This window comes from Monopterus albus, unplaced genomic scaffold (assembly GCF_001952655.1).
Source record: "Monopterus albus unplaced genomic scaffold, M_albus_1.0 scaffold29.1, whole genome shotgun sequence".
NCBI lineage: Eukaryota > Metazoa > Chordata > Actinopteri > Synbranchiformes > Synbranchidae > Monopterus > Monopterus albus.
The window spans coordinates 3,711,705-3,728,516 of NW_018127909.1; the positions used below are offsets into that span (position 1 = coordinate 3,711,705).

The 16,812-nt window shown below is 39.8% G+C and overlaps 2 protein-coding genes across 3 annotated transcripts in view; one reads left to right on the top strand and one right to left on the bottom strand.

Annotated features, from left to right (window-relative positions):
* Nucleotides 1–896: 896 nt before the first annotated feature.
* Nucleotides 897–11,426, top strand: tmc5 (transmembrane channel like 5). The gene is made up of 19 exons (XM_020596007.1): nucleotides 897–957; nucleotides 1,143–1,214; nucleotides 2,513–2,620; nucleotides 2,771–2,873; nucleotides 3,193–3,274; nucleotides 3,421–3,681; nucleotides 4,368–4,510; nucleotides 4,630–4,774; nucleotides 5,018–5,170; nucleotides 5,596–5,762; nucleotides 6,785–6,860; nucleotides 6,964–7,061; nucleotides 7,177–7,257; nucleotides 7,735–7,810; nucleotides 8,380–8,513; nucleotides 9,519–9,692; nucleotides 10,365–10,443; nucleotides 10,558–10,650; nucleotides 10,742–11,426. Exons 1-19 carry the CDS (start codon nucleotides 909–911, stop codon nucleotides 11,303–11,305), a joined length of 2,658 nt encoding a protein of 885 aa, XP_020451663.1. The 5' UTR covers nucleotides 897–908; the 3' UTR covers nucleotides 11,306–11,426.
* A 915-nt stretch (nucleotides 11,427–12,341) lies between these two features.
* The window catches only part of LOC109957828 (germ cell-specific gene 1-like protein), a 10,293-nt gene continuing 5,822 nt past the window's right edge, over nucleotides 12,342–16,812 (bottom strand). For both annotated transcript variants that reach the window (XM_020596006.1, XM_020596005.1), the window contains 2 exons: nucleotides 15,466–15,577; nucleotides 12,342–13,401 (listed from right to left, as the gene is read on the bottom strand). In XM_020596006.1, the coding sequence (XP_020451662.1) occupies nucleotides 13,107–13,401; nucleotides 15,466–15,577 (407 nt within the window). In that variant the 3' untranslated portion in view covers nucleotides 12,342–13,106. The remainder of the gene's footprint in view (nucleotides 13,402–15,465; nucleotides 15,578–16,812) is intronic.

The following is a 16,812-nucleotide window of genomic DNA, read 5'->3' on the forward strand; positions in this document are numbered from 1 at the left end:
ATATCATAAGACACATTGTTCTAGTCATCTCTGTTTTTCTTTACTCAATAGAGCAAGTTTAATACAGTGTATTACTGGAGCTGAAAATTATAGACATCAACATTTTGAAGAGGTACGAAGGCAAAAGGATCAATTTGAAGGATCTCATGACAAGTTACAGCAACGATGGATTTTTCAACCCTGCCTACCATGACAGCGAGACTCTGGAAATTGATAGAAGGTTTGCAATAGCATAATAACAATGTGATTTGAGCGAGTGCTGTGTGTTTTTGGTACTTGTAATCAGATGATATACAGTATACTGTACTGTGAAAGAATAAACAGGATGTCCTCAAAGAACTGTGTGTAGAGCTCTGTGGATGTGATATTTATCCTGGCTTGCTGTACTTTCATCTTCTGGGTAAGAAAGGTCTAAAGACTGAAAGTTTCTAATAGCATTATAGTAAATGTAAGAGAGAAACGCATGAGTTCATTAGCCTCTGAAACATGATCCTACATTTCCCTGTAGGATATATTATCCTTACAATTACCCACAGGTGAAAAACATTATATCCACTGTGGTCATATCTATTGTGCTTGTTTGATCACACTGTATTTAAAACTTGAAATTCCAGTTCTTTTCTTGAATTTGTAACTTGTTCTTTTTAGGTATCTTAAACACAAACTGTATGGTCTGATTGGTAAGCACTTTAACTTTCACTTTAACATGGTATTTCTTTCATGTGGCCTCTAGGTCCTCCAGTAAAAACCAGCACATTAATCCCTACACCAGGGAGGACCCAGCCTGGCGTTTTGACGGTGCAGACACACACCACTCACCTGTGTGTCAGCCCAGCAGTGCTGATGCAGGGAGAGTAGCCTTGGGGGGCTGGCAGGAAGAGAGCTGGAGGAGGAGAGATAGTATCCCCATGGGTGTCATCTCAAATCCTGGGAGTCCTTCATGGCAGCATGAACTCAGTGAGTGGAAGAACCTGGAATGTGGAACAGTTTTATACATTTTTCTTTATTGTATTACAAAAGTGAAAAATGTAAAATCAACATTAGTGGTTGCTGAGTATTTGTTAGTCAGGTTGCCCAGCAGTTTTGTTGTTGCTATGTGACACTTCTGTTGATACTTCTATTCTGTCCTCTCCCCACCTTAGCTCACAGCACTTCCCAAATCAACCCTCAGTGTGATCAATCACCGTCTGTTCGTCGTCCTTCTTCAGTGTCAGGTAACAGTTAAATTCATCTTAACCTAAACTGATCTCCTCCATTGGTTCTAGTTTCTATTGACAGTCAACTTTGATAAAGTTGCTGTAAGTTTTCACATAGCTGTCATTGCTAAGCACACACAAAGTTGTAAAATGCATTGCATGACAATAAATGAAAATAAAAGTGACTTCATGTTGACTTGTCAACCTTGAATATCAGCTGAGCAAAATCCAACTGGTTAATTATTAAGCTGCACAGCATAAAGGAAGAAGACAAGAAGTTGGCAAAGAAAATGAAAGGCACTGATGGGAAAATGGGCTCTTAATCTGAAGGAGATAATCTAGAGGTGGTATACATGCATTTGTAAAAAGGAAAACTAAGTGGAAGTACATAAATGCTCGGGTAATTTGTGACCATATTTTAAGACTTAAAATTATTATTTCATTTACATTGTTTTAAAGTTATAGAATTTGGAAGAGATATTCACGATCCCATCAGAATGAGTCCTAATAATTAAATTCTCTTCTTTTTTCTATTTGTGGTTTTCATTTAAATCTTACATGAAGTATTGGATGGACTGCAATGTAATTAGTTTCAGATATTCATATATTGTTCCAGAAGAACTGTAATACACATCTCAAAGTATGTGCAAAAATATAAAGAGAAGAGTAATATAAAATACAAAAATATCAAAAGAAGAAGTAAACATAGTAATGCCAAAGTGTTGAAAAACCTTGTTGCAAGTAAAAATCATACACTGAAAAGTAAAAGTACAAAAGTACTAGTATTAAAAGAAATGTAAAGTACTAAAAGTACAAATTGAGCAGAAAAGGCAACATTTCAGAACAATATTTATTGTTCGATTAGAGTTATTGATACATTAATATGTAAGCATGTTGCAGGTGGTAACAGTGGGGCTACTTGTAACTGCTCTATATGCAGCCAAGTAGCTAAATAATATTACAGACCTAATGCGTTTTGGAGCATTTTTAAAAAGAAGACTCTGCAGTGTAACTACAGAGTAGTATATTTCCCCTAGTGGAGCAGGAGTAAAGTAACTTAACATGGAACTACTCGAGTGACGACACTTGAGTTAATTTGGTTACTCTCCCCAACTGATCACTGTATTTCTATCAAGCACTAACTGGGAGTTAATGTTTAAAAGATTGAGCAGCTATGGGTGTTATGATTAAAATGCCACCCTTGGTGCCTGTCTACCTGCTCGTGTTTCTCATCTGCTCCATGGGTTTACCTTTAAATATCAGGCTCATAAGCAAAGCAGCAAAACACGTTCTTCTGTCTGTGTGTGTTCATCCAGGTAACATGACAATGAGACTGACAGGGATCACAATGAACAGGATGAACATGTTTCCTAACACCGATCCAGCGTTCATAGAGGATGCTGTCAGGAACGAAATGGAGAAGGGTAAGAATCTGTGATGGGTGTCCGATTAGTCCTATGAATAGGGGAAATGAAAAGTGTGACACATTATCAGCTTTCTGGTAACTGTTGCTTGTGAATCATGTAAATACTGTATAACAGCTAGAGCTTGTCTTGTCTTCTTGTGCGTGACAGAGGAACAGGACCTGATCAAGGAACTTGTCACTCTGTCCCGACGAGATCGAATCCGGACCATTCGGGAGCTTCCAATGTGCTTTGAAGAGAAAAAACATATCAGGTTGGTTGTGAGTCACAAAAATTTAACAGTGTCAAGCTTCCTTGTCAGTTCCAGGCACCCCGCTGAGTCTCATAAAATAAGCATTATGCAAAGTGATATTTAGAATGTGGGTTAGTGGTGTTGCAGTGGATCACTGGAGGACACGCATATAAACACACTCCTCTGTTGTTTCAAGTTACATTACGCAACAAAATAAAAGTCCAAAGGTTCCTGTGCAGACTGCAGCACTGTGGCAGATCTTCTTATCATCAGGATATTGTAGACTATAAAGAGGTAATGTCATTCTCATACCAATTTATTCTCTAAATTGCCTTCGCAGGAGCCAAGTACTGGCATTCAAGACCTCCAAGCAATCTCACAATTGCACATGTTTTGCAGATTACTTTGAGAATGTGACACTGGTGAGTGTTTCATTAATCACAAAACAATATCCTGTAACAAAACAATATCCTGTAACACCCTAAGTTAGCTGAACTCATTTTGATTTCAGCCAACTGATTCATAACCTCTGTTTGTGAGTAATACATGTCAAAAGCTGCTCTCTCAGTGTTTCCGCAGGTGTGGTTACAGTATAAGATCAGCCAGACAGACCCTGGAACTGTGGCATGGCATCATGAAGGAGATAAGCGGAAAGTTTGGCACCAGCGTCCTCTCCTATTTTGTGTTCCTCAAGTGGCTGCTTATGTTTAACATTTTCTCCTTCCTGGTTAACTTTGGATTTATCACTATCCCACTGCTTGTTTATGACCCTTCACCCAACATACCTCCAAATGTGAGCTTCAGAGGGCTGGAGATACTGACTGGAGCTGTAAGTGGAGGCTCATATCACACAAAATATCTTTACCTTTAAAACCATCCAGGTTATCATTCATTTTTTTGTGTGTGATTTAAAGCTGCTCTTTTTATATTAATAATGGATAAAGTAACTGTGTATAGTTTAAAAAGAGTTTGTAACGATGAACTCACAAAGAATTTTCACCAGAATTTGCACTTCCTCTCAGTTTTAGTATCTTGTTGTTTTAGTTTCACGCTCCACAAGTCCACTGTTTTGATTCACTCCCAGAGCTCACATTATCATCTTTTCCAGAAACAGCAGCTCTGATAAGCTCTCTGTTTACTACCTATTCAGCACCAAATGGCAAATAAAGTTAACAACTGGCTCATGAACACAGTGGAGCATTTAGTAGCTGAAGAGCCAAATATTTCTCTCAGGAGTTCCTCGAGAACCAAAGCTAAAAGGAGAGTGAATATTAGATTTGTAGTATTTGTCAGGGGGCCAAACTACTGCTCTAAGTGATTGTTAATGTTACTCCCAGTCTGCTGGATGTGCACCTGTTTGCCTAGATGTTAGCCAGCAACCTTATAAGGTGATACAGTATGTAAATGCTGTGCTGCAACTTGCTACGTTGTGGCCAATAAGTGGCCAATGAATCAAGTTAATGTAGGTGTAATTATATTTTCCACTGCATTATAAATGTGTTTTGGTTTCTGCAGGGTTACATCAGCTATACTGTCATGTATTATGGTGGGTACAGCAATGAAACCTTTGTGGGCTTGGCGAAGTATGACATGCAGTTGGCCTATTTCTTTACCATTGCAATTTACATGGTTCTGTGTGGAATTGCACTCATCTTCAGGTCAGTCCAGTCCTCCTATAACTTCTGAAGCCTGAATTTTCAGCACTTTTATTCTTGGTTTAAAGTAGTTTTAATATGGACGTTGCCCATTTTCCCAATCTGTGTCTAACCTCATGTAGCATGGCGAGATCATTTATGAAAAACTTTGTGCTAGTAAACCCTGCTTCAGACAAAGCATGGCAGCTTCTGTGCAGCTGGGATTTCAGTATAACCAATGAGAGAGCAGTGAGACAGCGCAAGAACAACCTCCGTGTCCAACTGAAGGTGACCATTGCTGTGTTTCAGACCTATTGTTGTCAAATAATACAGCAAGTCAAGAAGGAAGCAGTGGATCTTTATTACATGATAATTTCACATACACCATAAAATGCATAGCTACAAATTATTTCCTCACAATATGCTTTGAGAGAAAGTTCAGGCGTGCATTTCAAACAATTCCTTTTTGCAGACACATCACGTGTCTCATTAATTTTTATCACCGTTTTTGTGCTCTTGCCATGTCTCCAGGAGTCTCTATCAGAACAGGCCCAGAGGGAGCTGCTAACCCTCTCTGAAAAACTGAAGCAATTTGGGGTTTATCTGGGTTCCTGGCTGCTCTCCACCAGCTTGGCTGTTGGCTGTGGAGCAAGCATCTATTACCTCTGCCAATATGAACAGGAGGTACTGTAAACAAGTGAAGACTGAATAATTAGGCATTTGGTTACACAGGGATAATTGTTTTTGTTGGATATACAGTAGACTGCAGAGAATAGAACATACAATCCCTAGCCATTTTGTCATGCTTTTTTTTTAGTTATTAGAGTTAACAAATTTTTATACCGTTTTCCTACTAAGTTACTGTGAGGTAATGACTGATTTTGTATCCCTTGATCTCTTTGTATGCGTGTGTTAAAATACTGCATATGATAATGCTGTATGGCATAGCTATTAGCTGTCTATAATCAGCATGCATTGTAAGCTTAAAACTTACTGATAGTAATGTGTCAAGTAATTTAGCAGCACACCAGGGTTTGATTAATTTCACTGCACATGATGTTTGTCACTGAGCACTATCTTGATCTGACCTCCTTCTGTGATCTTTATAGCAGGCAACAGATGCTGCCAACTGGACTCTGCTTCAGGAGGCACAGACTCTTCTGGTTCCATTTGTGGTGTCTTTGATGAATCTGGTTGTCCCGCTCTTCTACTCCCTCTTCAACAAGTTTGAGCACTACTCCAGCCAGCGAAGACAGATATATGCTCTGGTTGTCAGGTCAGATAGCATATCTAGTTTTTATCAAGAAATGAAGATACAGGACATAAATTTAAGGACATAGGATTGAAGAATATGTTATTTGACTTAACAGACTTTTAGGAAATAAGCTTATTTGCTTTCTTGCTGAGAGTTGAATGGGAAAATCTTGGATTTGTCTGTTCAAGGCACATTTTCATACACAAAGGCAATTCAAAGTGCTTAACACAATGCACACAGGCAGATAAAACACTAAAATGCAAATTAGATAAAACTAAGTGTCAATTAAAGCAACAATTATGTAACAGCACAAAGAAGCAACATGCATGAGTAGATACCCAAACTACTCTTAGTATAGCTGTGGCAGACTGTGGCTTATTCTCATTATATTTTGTACCCCTTTACTTCAGACGTCCCAAGACAGACCTCTGAGTACTTCAACTTTTTTTTGGCATTTTGCCTGTACTTTAGTGTAGAGATAGACAAGAAACATGAAGAGAGGAATGGCAGGCAGTAGGGGTTCCCCAGCTCGTGCATGTTTGCGGGTATGTGCTATGTGTCTTAACATTAGACTACTGGGACACCTTCTTTTCCCCCCTTTTAAAATATTTTTTTATTTGATTAGTTGTCTTCTGTATGAACTGATATATTTTTTGTGTGATTAGATTGCATGTGTGAGGGACCCCGTTAGCCAATGGCGGTGCTAATGGGGATCCTAATAAAGAAAGTAAGAAAGTAGATATTAAACAAACAAGATATAACAAATTAATGAGTGAGATTAGTATAGTAGGTGGAATTTGCTTCCTTAAGAGAGCCATGCTTGCTGTTTCCCCCAGTTATCAGCCTTTATGCTAGCTAACCTTATACTAACCAAACCATCTAACCAACTGTTGGCTAATAGCTTCATATTTAGTGTAGGGACATGAGAATGGTGTTGAGATTCTCATCCCTTCCTCAGCAAGAAAACCAATAACTATATTTCCCAGAACAGTTCATTTAACCCCTCCAATAATGCTTGAAATCTTTTTTTTCTGTTTCCTCAGAAATATCTTCCTCAAATTGTTCATTCTAGGTGTTCTGTGTTATTACTGGATGAATGTGGTGGCTTACAGGTTTACGGTATGTCTGACATTAAATAATATTTCATTGTGTTTTTTTAACTCACCAATATAATTTTTCAAAATAGAAACCTTCACTCACCCATCTAATGTGTTCTCCACAGTGTTGGGAGTCCATGGTAGGACAAGCTTTGTACCGTCTGGTCATTGTTGACTTCCTTTTTCTGATGCTGGGATCCTTCTTTGGAGAATTTCTCAGCAAGTAAGTTACACAAATTCAGTTCATTTTTAGTATTAACAATTACAGAAATGGGGAATGTTAACAACAGATATAAATAATATTCATCATTTCTCTATCATAGTCTGATTGGGACCAGATTACTACCACATGTTGGGATTCCAGAGTTTGATGTAGCCAGAAATGTCCTCGAGCTCATCTATGCACAAACTCTAGCTTGGTAAGAACAACACATTTAAAGATGCATTAAACTAAGATTTTACCCATCGTCTGATAAATCAAGTGAAAATAGGAAAGGACTGAAAATGTAGGACTAATTTGGGCTTTGTCTAGTGCTTTGTGTCACATTACTACTAACCAGAGTGTTCTACTGGATAGCAAAATTTACTTGTTAGTCAGCTTACAGCTTCTGACTGCAGTTCTTCAACCAGGCATTCATAGTTTACATTGTCACTGGGAAACAAGATGTGATGGGAGAGGCAAAGAGTGCTTAGGAGCTGCCTATAATGTCAGTTTGTTTTGAGTTTCTCCAGACCTATCAGATCTAGTGAAAGACAATTAGGTGGCGTAGCTTTAATATTTGCTAATAAATAATCTGACTCATTGTCTAGTAAAACAAAGCCTCGTATTTTATCTCCTGATCAAAGTAACCATTTCCTATATAAAGTTGTTGTTATCCTGTATTTTCTCTCCATAGGATTGGAATCTACTTCTCTCCTCTGCTACCTGCCATCCAGATTCTGAAATTTTTTATCTTGTTTTATCTAAAGAAGGTAAATGCACATTCACAAGTTTTGGTAGCTTTGTAAGCTGAACTCCCGTGATGACGCACCGTGACCGACAAGAACAATTTCATCAATTACTAAGCAGCTCTATATTTTGCCTTAAGGCTCATGTTACTCTATTTGAGCACCTGGGTAAATAATTAATTAAAGTAAAATAATTACATTACACTGAGGGTGGCATGATGTGCAGTGGTTCGCAATGTTGCCTCACAGCAAGAAGGTTTGAGGTTTGAGCCCTGGCCGACAGGTGCCTTTCTGTGTGGAGTTTGCAAAGCCAAAAGAAAAAAGTAGAATATGTAGAAGATGTAGAAGACACTGAAATCCCAGAGAAATGATCTGCTGATAATTTGAAACAACAGATCTAGTGTTGCTGACTGCTTTACGAACATGCTGAATGACCTGAATCAATGTTGTTCAAAAGCTTTGAAGAAATGAAGTCTAGGCTGAAATAAGCTTGTGGGGTTGTAAACTTTAATAGTGTTGAGTAAACTGCAAGATGAATGTTTGAAAATGGTGTGTGCATATATGTTTGTTCATGTGTGTTTTTACCTTCCCAGGTCAGCCTGACCCACAACTGCCAGCCTCCAAGGCGAATAGGCAGGGCGGCTCAGATGCAAACCATCTTCATTGCTGTCCTCTTCTTCCCTTTCTTCGTGGGAGCCCTGTCCATGGTTGCATATGTTTCCTGGAGGTATGAGGATGTGATCTGTTTTAACTACTATAAAACCTTTTTATGGAACATTAACAGCTTGGAAGCTAAAGAAATCAGTTCATCAGTTTCTGAACAAAACCTCAACAATCTTGGGCGGTTGTGGCTAAGGAGGTAGAGTGGGACATTCCCTAGCCATAGGGTTGTCGGTTTAATTCCTGGCTTGTCCACTCCACATGTTGACGTCTTCTTGAATCCATAGTAGCTCCTGGTTATGTCACTGGTGTCTGAATGTGTGAGCATTTGTGTGTGTGAACGGTGATGGAAGAAGTACTGTGATCCCTTGCTAAAGTAAAGGTAGTAATACAACAGTGTAAAAATACTCTGTTACAATTAAAAGTCATGTATTCAAAATCTTACTTAAGTAAAAGGACAAAGGTTTAGCATCAAGACATACTAAAATTATGCAGAATGGTACATTTAGCATTAATGTATATCATATGATGTGTTTATAATTACTGATGCACTATTGTGCTCATTACATTAAATGTTGTGGCTGTAAAGGGGGAGGTAGTTTTAACTAGCTTATATTCTTAGAATTTGAATTACTGTTGGGCATCTTGTGAATTTTCCAACAGAAATCTATAAAGTCTTTGGAATACACTGTAATTTTTTATAATAATTTGGCTCTGAAAGGTAACTAGTAATTAAAATCATAAAATAAGTGTCGTGGAGGAAAAAGTACATATTTGCCTCTGAAATGTCAGGTGGCACAAAATGAAAATACTCAAGTAAAGTACAGATAATTGCACAGTACTTGAGTAAATGTACTTAGTTACTTTCCACCACTGTGTGTGAATAGTGTTAAGCTCTTTGAGTGTGCATCAATGTGTAGGAAAGCCCTGTATAACTATAATATCATTTGTCAATCCCACACCTTGACACAGTCTAGATGCTTCATCCAGTAAAGAAATTCTGTCTGTGATTTTATGGTTGTTGTCAAATCAAACATCAGTCTTGTTTGGTTTACCCCACCCTGCTCTGTAGACTGACTCCCTCAGAGCAGTGCGGTCCTTTTCGAGGACTTAACAGTACCTTCAGTGTGGTTGGAGTCTGGATGCACAACCTGCATGAGATCCCTGGTTCTCAATGGGTCATCTGGATCTACGAACACATCATCGAGAGTGAACTCTTTTATTTTCTTATTGCACTCATCGTCCAGTAAGTGCATAGTGCAAATGTTATGTTGTGTGTGTGTGCTACATGTACTCTGTAGTAAATTCAGCTGGGAATCACATTTTCAGTTATTCTGGGCCTTCAGATCAAACATAAGAAACCCCCAGCTTATTCTTTTATGACTGTTTGTGCTGCTCTTAATGTTGATGAAACAATCTCACAATGCTCATTTATTAACTGCTTCCAATCACATCACATGACTTTTAGCAGCACATGTAGTTTGCTATTTGTCAGGGAATTGTAAACAATGAAGACTTCATTTTGTTCTGACAACTTACTAATTGACTTGGGAAACAGCAGTTGTTAAAACAATTTCACTTCAAAGTTCATTTAGTAGCTATGGTATTCTTTGTATATCAAATGATGTTCTTCAGCAGCGGCTCTTAATGTTTTTTGCATTTGCAGAGCATCAATTACATGTATAATTGGAAGTCTTCAGCCATGGTAGCAGCTCTGTGATGCTAAGCATTGGCACAGTGTAATGTCTTTATTAACATTTATTTGACTAAATCAATCCAATAGAACCTGGAACATTGTGTGCATACAGTGTGTCCTTATGTGTGTATGTACATTTTATATCTTTGTGCTATTATGCAAATGGTTTTCTGTGATATTATAACTACATTGCTTTTGCCTGGTCCTGTTTTTACTGCTTAGGGCCATCACATACACCTTCTGGCAAATCAGTCAGGGCCGCAAGGCGCTTATTGCTCTACTGAGACAACAGATTGTTAATGTGAGTGTGGTGGAAAAACATTCTGTCAATATGTTTGCAATTCATTTCTTTAGTAGTATCTGCTTAATTTCATTTTGTTTGCTTTAGTTTTACTTTTTGTTTTTCCTTCACCAGGTGGGGAAAGACAAGTCTTTCTTGATAGACAAGCTCCAGACTCTCCAGAACTCTGATCCTAATAAAAAATCCAAAGAGAAGGATCAAAAAATGGTTTGTTGTGAAGATTATTTCATGGTAACTAATTGCCGTTCACCCCGAGATTTGTTATCAGTAACACTGAATATTTTCTCTTATCCTTCAGCACACCAAGCAGTGCTCAGATGAACAGTCCTCGGGCAGTCAGTCCAACTCAAACGCCATGGTTCAGGCTTTACTTGCTCGCCAGCAGTTTGAAGAGGAAGATGAAAGACGGAGTGCCGATGGAGTGCCTGTTCCCGCCGACATCTCCACCCCCAGCGCCCTGATGCAGGCTATGTTGGCCCGTCAAAGAGCTGAAGCCTGGGATGAACATTTGTACCAGATGCCTGATAATTACCCATCATCCTCCAGTACCCTCGTACAGGCCATGCAAGCTAGACAGAGGGCTGAGAGTCAAGAGAGAGCTGAATACATCCGTACAGCACCCTTTTCTGAGAACCCTGTCAACAGATTCAGTGCCGTCTCACAGACGGACAGGTCAGGTGACCTGTCATCTTCAGTGTCAAGTGTCAAGATGCAAGTCAGAGAGAAGTCTGCAGAGGAGGAGGACAGGTTTCAGTGGGTCCCTTCTCCCTCACAAAACCCAGCTCCTCCAGGCTCCAGTGCTCTCATTCAGGCCATGTTGGCACGGCAGCAAGCTCAGAATGAGTTTGATGACGGTTACTGATCAAAGGTCGAAGAGGTGGTGTTTCCATTTGGAGTGGAACAGAACTGAACAATGTAATGTTTTTAAGATGACTGAAATCAGGTTTATGTAATGGTTTTGCATCAAGGCATTCAAGAGAGCACAGGTCCACCTCTTTATGCCTTATATCTTTTTTTTTTACAGATTTTAAGAGTATGGTTCTATTACAGTGAACAAGCCTTGTATTATAAATAATTACTATAAAATATATACTACACTAAGTTGTTAATATTGTATATGTTCTCTGCAAAATATATATACAACATACAAATTAAATAAAGGCAAAAATAAATAATGTTACCTGCATATTGTTAGAAATGGTGTGGCAAATGTTCAAGGCAAATGCCAAAAATTACAGTCGCCACCACTTATAGAATAAAACGTCCTAGTGTGGAGAACAGTCTGTCAAGACAACACTGCCCTCTGTAGGGATTATGTATAATCACAGATCAGGCATTGACCGTTAGGTTTATCACAGTGTCATCTGGTTCTTTGATAACTGTAAATATCCCCTCAATTAACAGTTGGTAATAAAAACATTACAATTATACCTACTCATTTCATAATAGGCTGAGAAATGACTGGCTTCCAAACCAGTTACAATGTTACAAAATCCTCTTGTGTCATTAACAACTGCTAGATACAAACCTGCATTTATATCTAACAAACCTTTGTATCGGGCTTTCCAAAATGAATGCAGTCTAATATGTAAAGAACATTAGAAAAGCTATGTTCAGTGCTATAATATCTGACTTCCACTGATATAGACCTAATAATAAGCACATACATCTTTATAACAAAGAGCACAAAGACAGTAATGTCCTTTATTGCGCTATCTCTGAATTTACAGGAATTATTTCCTGTAAATAAGGTATTTTTACAACCTTGAGTCTTGGCCGCAGTCACCCTCTAACTGTGTGGGGGGTTGACATGATCGTCATCTTACCCCGCCTGCCCCACACTTGGGAGACATTACACCACAATAACAAGACATTATTGTGCATTTTTGAGTGGAGGGTAACTTTAATATCCATCACATTCATTTGAAACATTCTGAAAAAAAATATTTTCACAGCACTGAGTTATTTATTATCCTCCAACCAAAGCAGTAACATCAAATGAAAATGACATACTGGATGTGAGTGATACTGTGGATCATTCTAATCATGCCATTACAACTGGTCGTATGAATCGTCATGGTACACTGGTTCACACTGGTGTGTTGAAATGCTTGCTAGGGCTTTGTGAGACAATAAAAGTAACTGATTATGAGCATCCATGACAAAAATCATTCAACATTTTCTACAACCATTCTGTGTACAACCATATCTCACACTCAAACCCAACAGCTTATTTACAATGTATATATGTAGGCACATCATTTGGAGTATTTGTGGCTTCATTTCACAGTCCATGTAGACCAGTTAAACTGCCACCCTGTCTTTGCATTGATATATTGATTGTCTGGAATATATTTAATAAGGCTATTAGCATCTGAGAGACCCTAATTGTATTTTTTCTATCTGCAGTGTTAGTCATTCATCAGATTGGTTCAAGCTCACTTATTGCAGTTTCCTTGTCCAATTTTAACCTAGTACAAAATATCCATGATCTGTTTAATTAAGGCAGTGTTAAAATGTATTATAATGAATTAATATTGTGGCCTGAAATCTTGTTAGGCGCTCCTTCCATGCTGAGCATCAACCGTACAGGGACAAAAGCACTTCCATTGATCAAGTTGCCACACTGAGATAAATATCATCACCTAGTGTCTCATTACATTTCAGCACTGTTCTTCCCCTAAAGATGCTGTAATGTCACTCAGATCCATAGTGTCAGCAGGTATGGGGGTGTGCCTGCTGCTTTGCAGGGTCTGGCAGGAGTAATCCTCCACAGATTTGGAGATGGAGTGCACTGAGTGTTCCCGGAAATATCCGAAAGCCTCCCGCGCATGGTCCTCACGGATGCTTTGCTCAAAAGTCTTGCGTTTGCGCCTGAACTCAATGACAGTCTTCGTGTAGGCATTGAGGGTGGTGACCGATGCACCCATACAGCAGGTAAAGGATGCCCAGGCCATGCTGATATAAAACAGAGAAAAACCTTTAGTTGCAGAGGATGTAGCTCTCTCAGTTGAACTCTGCTGAGTTCCTGTGTGGAATGCAATACATATTTTCCCCTTAACATTCTGCCACAGTGTTTGCTGAGATTAGTGCTGATCACAAATCCCACCACTTCTTTCAGGCACGACGGATCACATGTGAGAGCTGACAAAGAAGTCTTATGTCTGTTTTATACAGGACGGTTAATGCCCACGAATGGTCTAGAATTGTTTAGTCTCTAAAATGAATTTTCAGCATACCATGCACATTGTAAAGGAGTGAAATATTATCCCCTTATGCAAGTCCAATCACTCCTCTAGTGGGGCTTTGGACACCAAAGCCTAATCCTACCAAAACATGAGAGCTTTGGGCTATTTTCATTAGAGACAGTGATGCCAGGGAGAGGTGAGAGCAGACCTACAACCGACTGTTCAGGGCTGGAATCCCTCATCTCATGGATCCCAGTGGAGGGGTGTATGCTTGTAGCGGTTTAAATAACACATATGATCTGATAGTGATTAAAGAACCATGGTCTTTGAGTTCGGCTGTGTATTTCTGCAATCTTACCAGAAGGACCAGCCATAGTCCCAGTTGTAAGGCCTCCAGTCTGGTGGACCGTGGCTGACGGTGACCTGGAAGACCTGTGTGTACATCACATGAGCCACCATACCAAGAAGACCTGGAACCAAACAATTAATGGTTAGTTACATGGCATATGGCTCAAAAATAGGATGATTTGCTTCCATAAGACTCATAGCTTTTCCATTTACACACAGATACACATACATACACACACTGACACTTAGGTTCCTATCCAAATAGTTTATGCTTATTCATTCTGAAATGTTCTGAGCTTTATTGGATATGATCTGCAAACAAATGCCATTTTTAACTCCACTGGAACTTTTTTTGCTTTCACCTGTCCGCCTCAGAAAGAAACTAATATTCCTGATTATTATATTCACGAATTGTCAGGTCCGCTCGGCACGACCTGCCTCTCTTTCTTTTTTCCCTCTCCTGCACTCCCTTTTTGCGGGATCAACATCCTCAGCTGTGTAGCATCGGGTTATTAGTGACTCGTGGGTCAGTGCGCACACCTGAGGCGTATTCCAGTGATTTGTTGGCTTCCTTATTTATACTTCTGGCAGACGCCCCGTTGTCGCCGGAGCATTTGCAACGTGTAACGTACTATACTTAAAATAAGTTATACAAAGGTTGTGTTTGACCCGCATTTTTTAGACGTGTGTAAGATGCTACGCTGACAGTCTCTGTGCGTTTTGGCTTGACCTTATCACGCTAATTATGCGGTTAGCAACACAGAAATACGTGCTTTGTCTTCCACGCTGACAGTCGCTGTGCTGTGAATTGCATTGTGTACGTTGGTTCTTTTTGAACACCTGTCCGTTCTCATCCTCCTGCTATTCTAGTTCCTGCCGTTAGTTTGTGTGTTTACCGTCCTGGTCTCCTTAGTCATCACTGCCCTTCCCTTGTTGTATGTATTATGGACCCTGTTTTGTTGTCATGTTGTTTTTATTCCATTAAACCACCTTTTTTGTACTAGCACCTGGGTCAGCCATCTTGAGTCCAACCCCAGTTCAAATCCCACCACTTCTTTCAGGCACGACGGATCACATGTGAGAGCTGACAAAGAAGTCTTATGTCTGTTTTATACAGGACGGTTAATGCCCACGAATGGTCTAGAATTGTTTAGTCTCTAAAATGAATTTTCAGCATACCATGCACATTGTAAAGGAGTGAAATATTATCCCCTTATGCAAGTCCAATCACTCCTCTAGTGGGGCTTTGGACACCAAAGCCTAATCCTACCAAAACATGAGAGCTTTGGGCTATTTTCATTAGAGACAGTGATGCCAGGGAGAGGTGAGAGCAGACCTACAACCGACTGTTCAGGGCTGGAATCCCTCATCTCATGGATCCCAGTGGAGGGGTGTATGCTTGTAGTGGTTTAAATAACACATATGATCTGATAGTGATTAAAGAACCATGGTCTTTGAGTTCGGCTGTGTATTTCTGCAATCTTACCAGAAGGACCAGCCATAGTCCCAGTTGTAAGGCCTCCAGTCTGGTGGACCGTGGCTGACGGTGACCTGGAAGACCTGTGTGTACATCACATGAGCCACCATACCAAGAAGACCTGGAACCAAACAATTAATGGTTAGTTACATGGCATATGGCTCAAAAATAGGATGATTTGCTTCCATAAGACTCATAGCTTTTCCATTTACACACAGATACACATACATACACACACTGACACTTAGGTTCCTATCCAAATAGTTTATGCTTATTCATTCTGAAATGTTCTGAGCTTTATTGGATATGATCTGCAAACAAATGCCATTTTTAACTCCACTGGAACTTTTTTTGCTTTCACCTGTCCGCCTCAGAAAGAAACTAATATTCCTGATTATTATATTCACGAATTGTCAGGTCCGCTCGGCACGACCTGCCTCTCTTTCTTTTTTCCCTCTCCTGCACTCCCTTTTTGCGGGATCAACATCCTCAGCTGTGTAGCATCGGGTTATTAGTGACTCGTGGGTCAGTGCGCACACCTGAGGCGTATTCCAGTGATTTGTTGGCTTCCTTATTTATACTTCTGGCAGACGCCCCGTTGTCGCCGGAGCATTTGCAACGTGTAACGTACTATACTTAAAATAAGTTATACAAAGGTTGTGTTTGACCCGCATTTTTTAGACGTGTGTAAGATGCTACGCTGACAGTCTCTGTGCGTTTTGGCTTGACCTTATCACGCTAATTATGCGGTTAGCAACACAGAAATACGTGCTTTGTCTTCCACACTGACAGTCGCTGTGCTGTGGATTGCATTGTGTATGTTGGTTCTTTTTGAACACCTGTCCGTTCTCATCCTCCTGCTATTCTAGTTCCTGCCGTTAGTTTGTGTGTTTACCGTCCTGGTCTCCTTAGTCATCACTGCCCTTCCCTTGTTGTATGTATTATGGACCCTGTTTTGTTGTCATGTTGTTTTTATTCCATTAAACCACCTTTTTTGTACTAGCACCTGGGTCAGCCAACCCCAGTTCTCCCTCACCCTCCTGGTGAGGGGGACTAAACCATAACATGAATATCACAGAAAAACTGGCTCCTTGGACTGAGAGATGACATGATTTTCACCAAGAGCTTATGCCATCTTCTAAATTTAATTTGACAAGCAAATGATATTCACTTTGTTATCTTTCCCTTCTTATCATGAGATGGGATGAACAGTAATGTATGGAGCTGTATTCAGAAAAGCACTGCCTACATCCATTCCATCCATTTTCCTCCGCTTATCCGGGACCGGGTCACGGGGGCAGCAGTCTAAGCAAAGATGCCCAGACTTCCCTCTCTCCAGACACTTCCTCCAGCTCC

Bases quoted from the DNA above. Each gene is read 5' to 3' on its own strand.
- tmc5 (XM_020596007.1), top strand. From the start codon at position 909: ATGGGTGTCATCTCAAATCCTGGGAGTCCTTCATGGCAGCATGAACTC. The intron at 958-1,142 runs GTGAGTGGAAGA...TCCCCACCTTAG, and splicing joins TTCATGGCAGCATGAACTCA to CTCACAGCACTTCCCAAATC. The intron at 4,511-4,629 runs GTCAGTCCAGTC...AACCTCATGTAG, and splicing joins GGAATTGCACTCATCTTCAG to CATGGCGAGATCATTTATGA.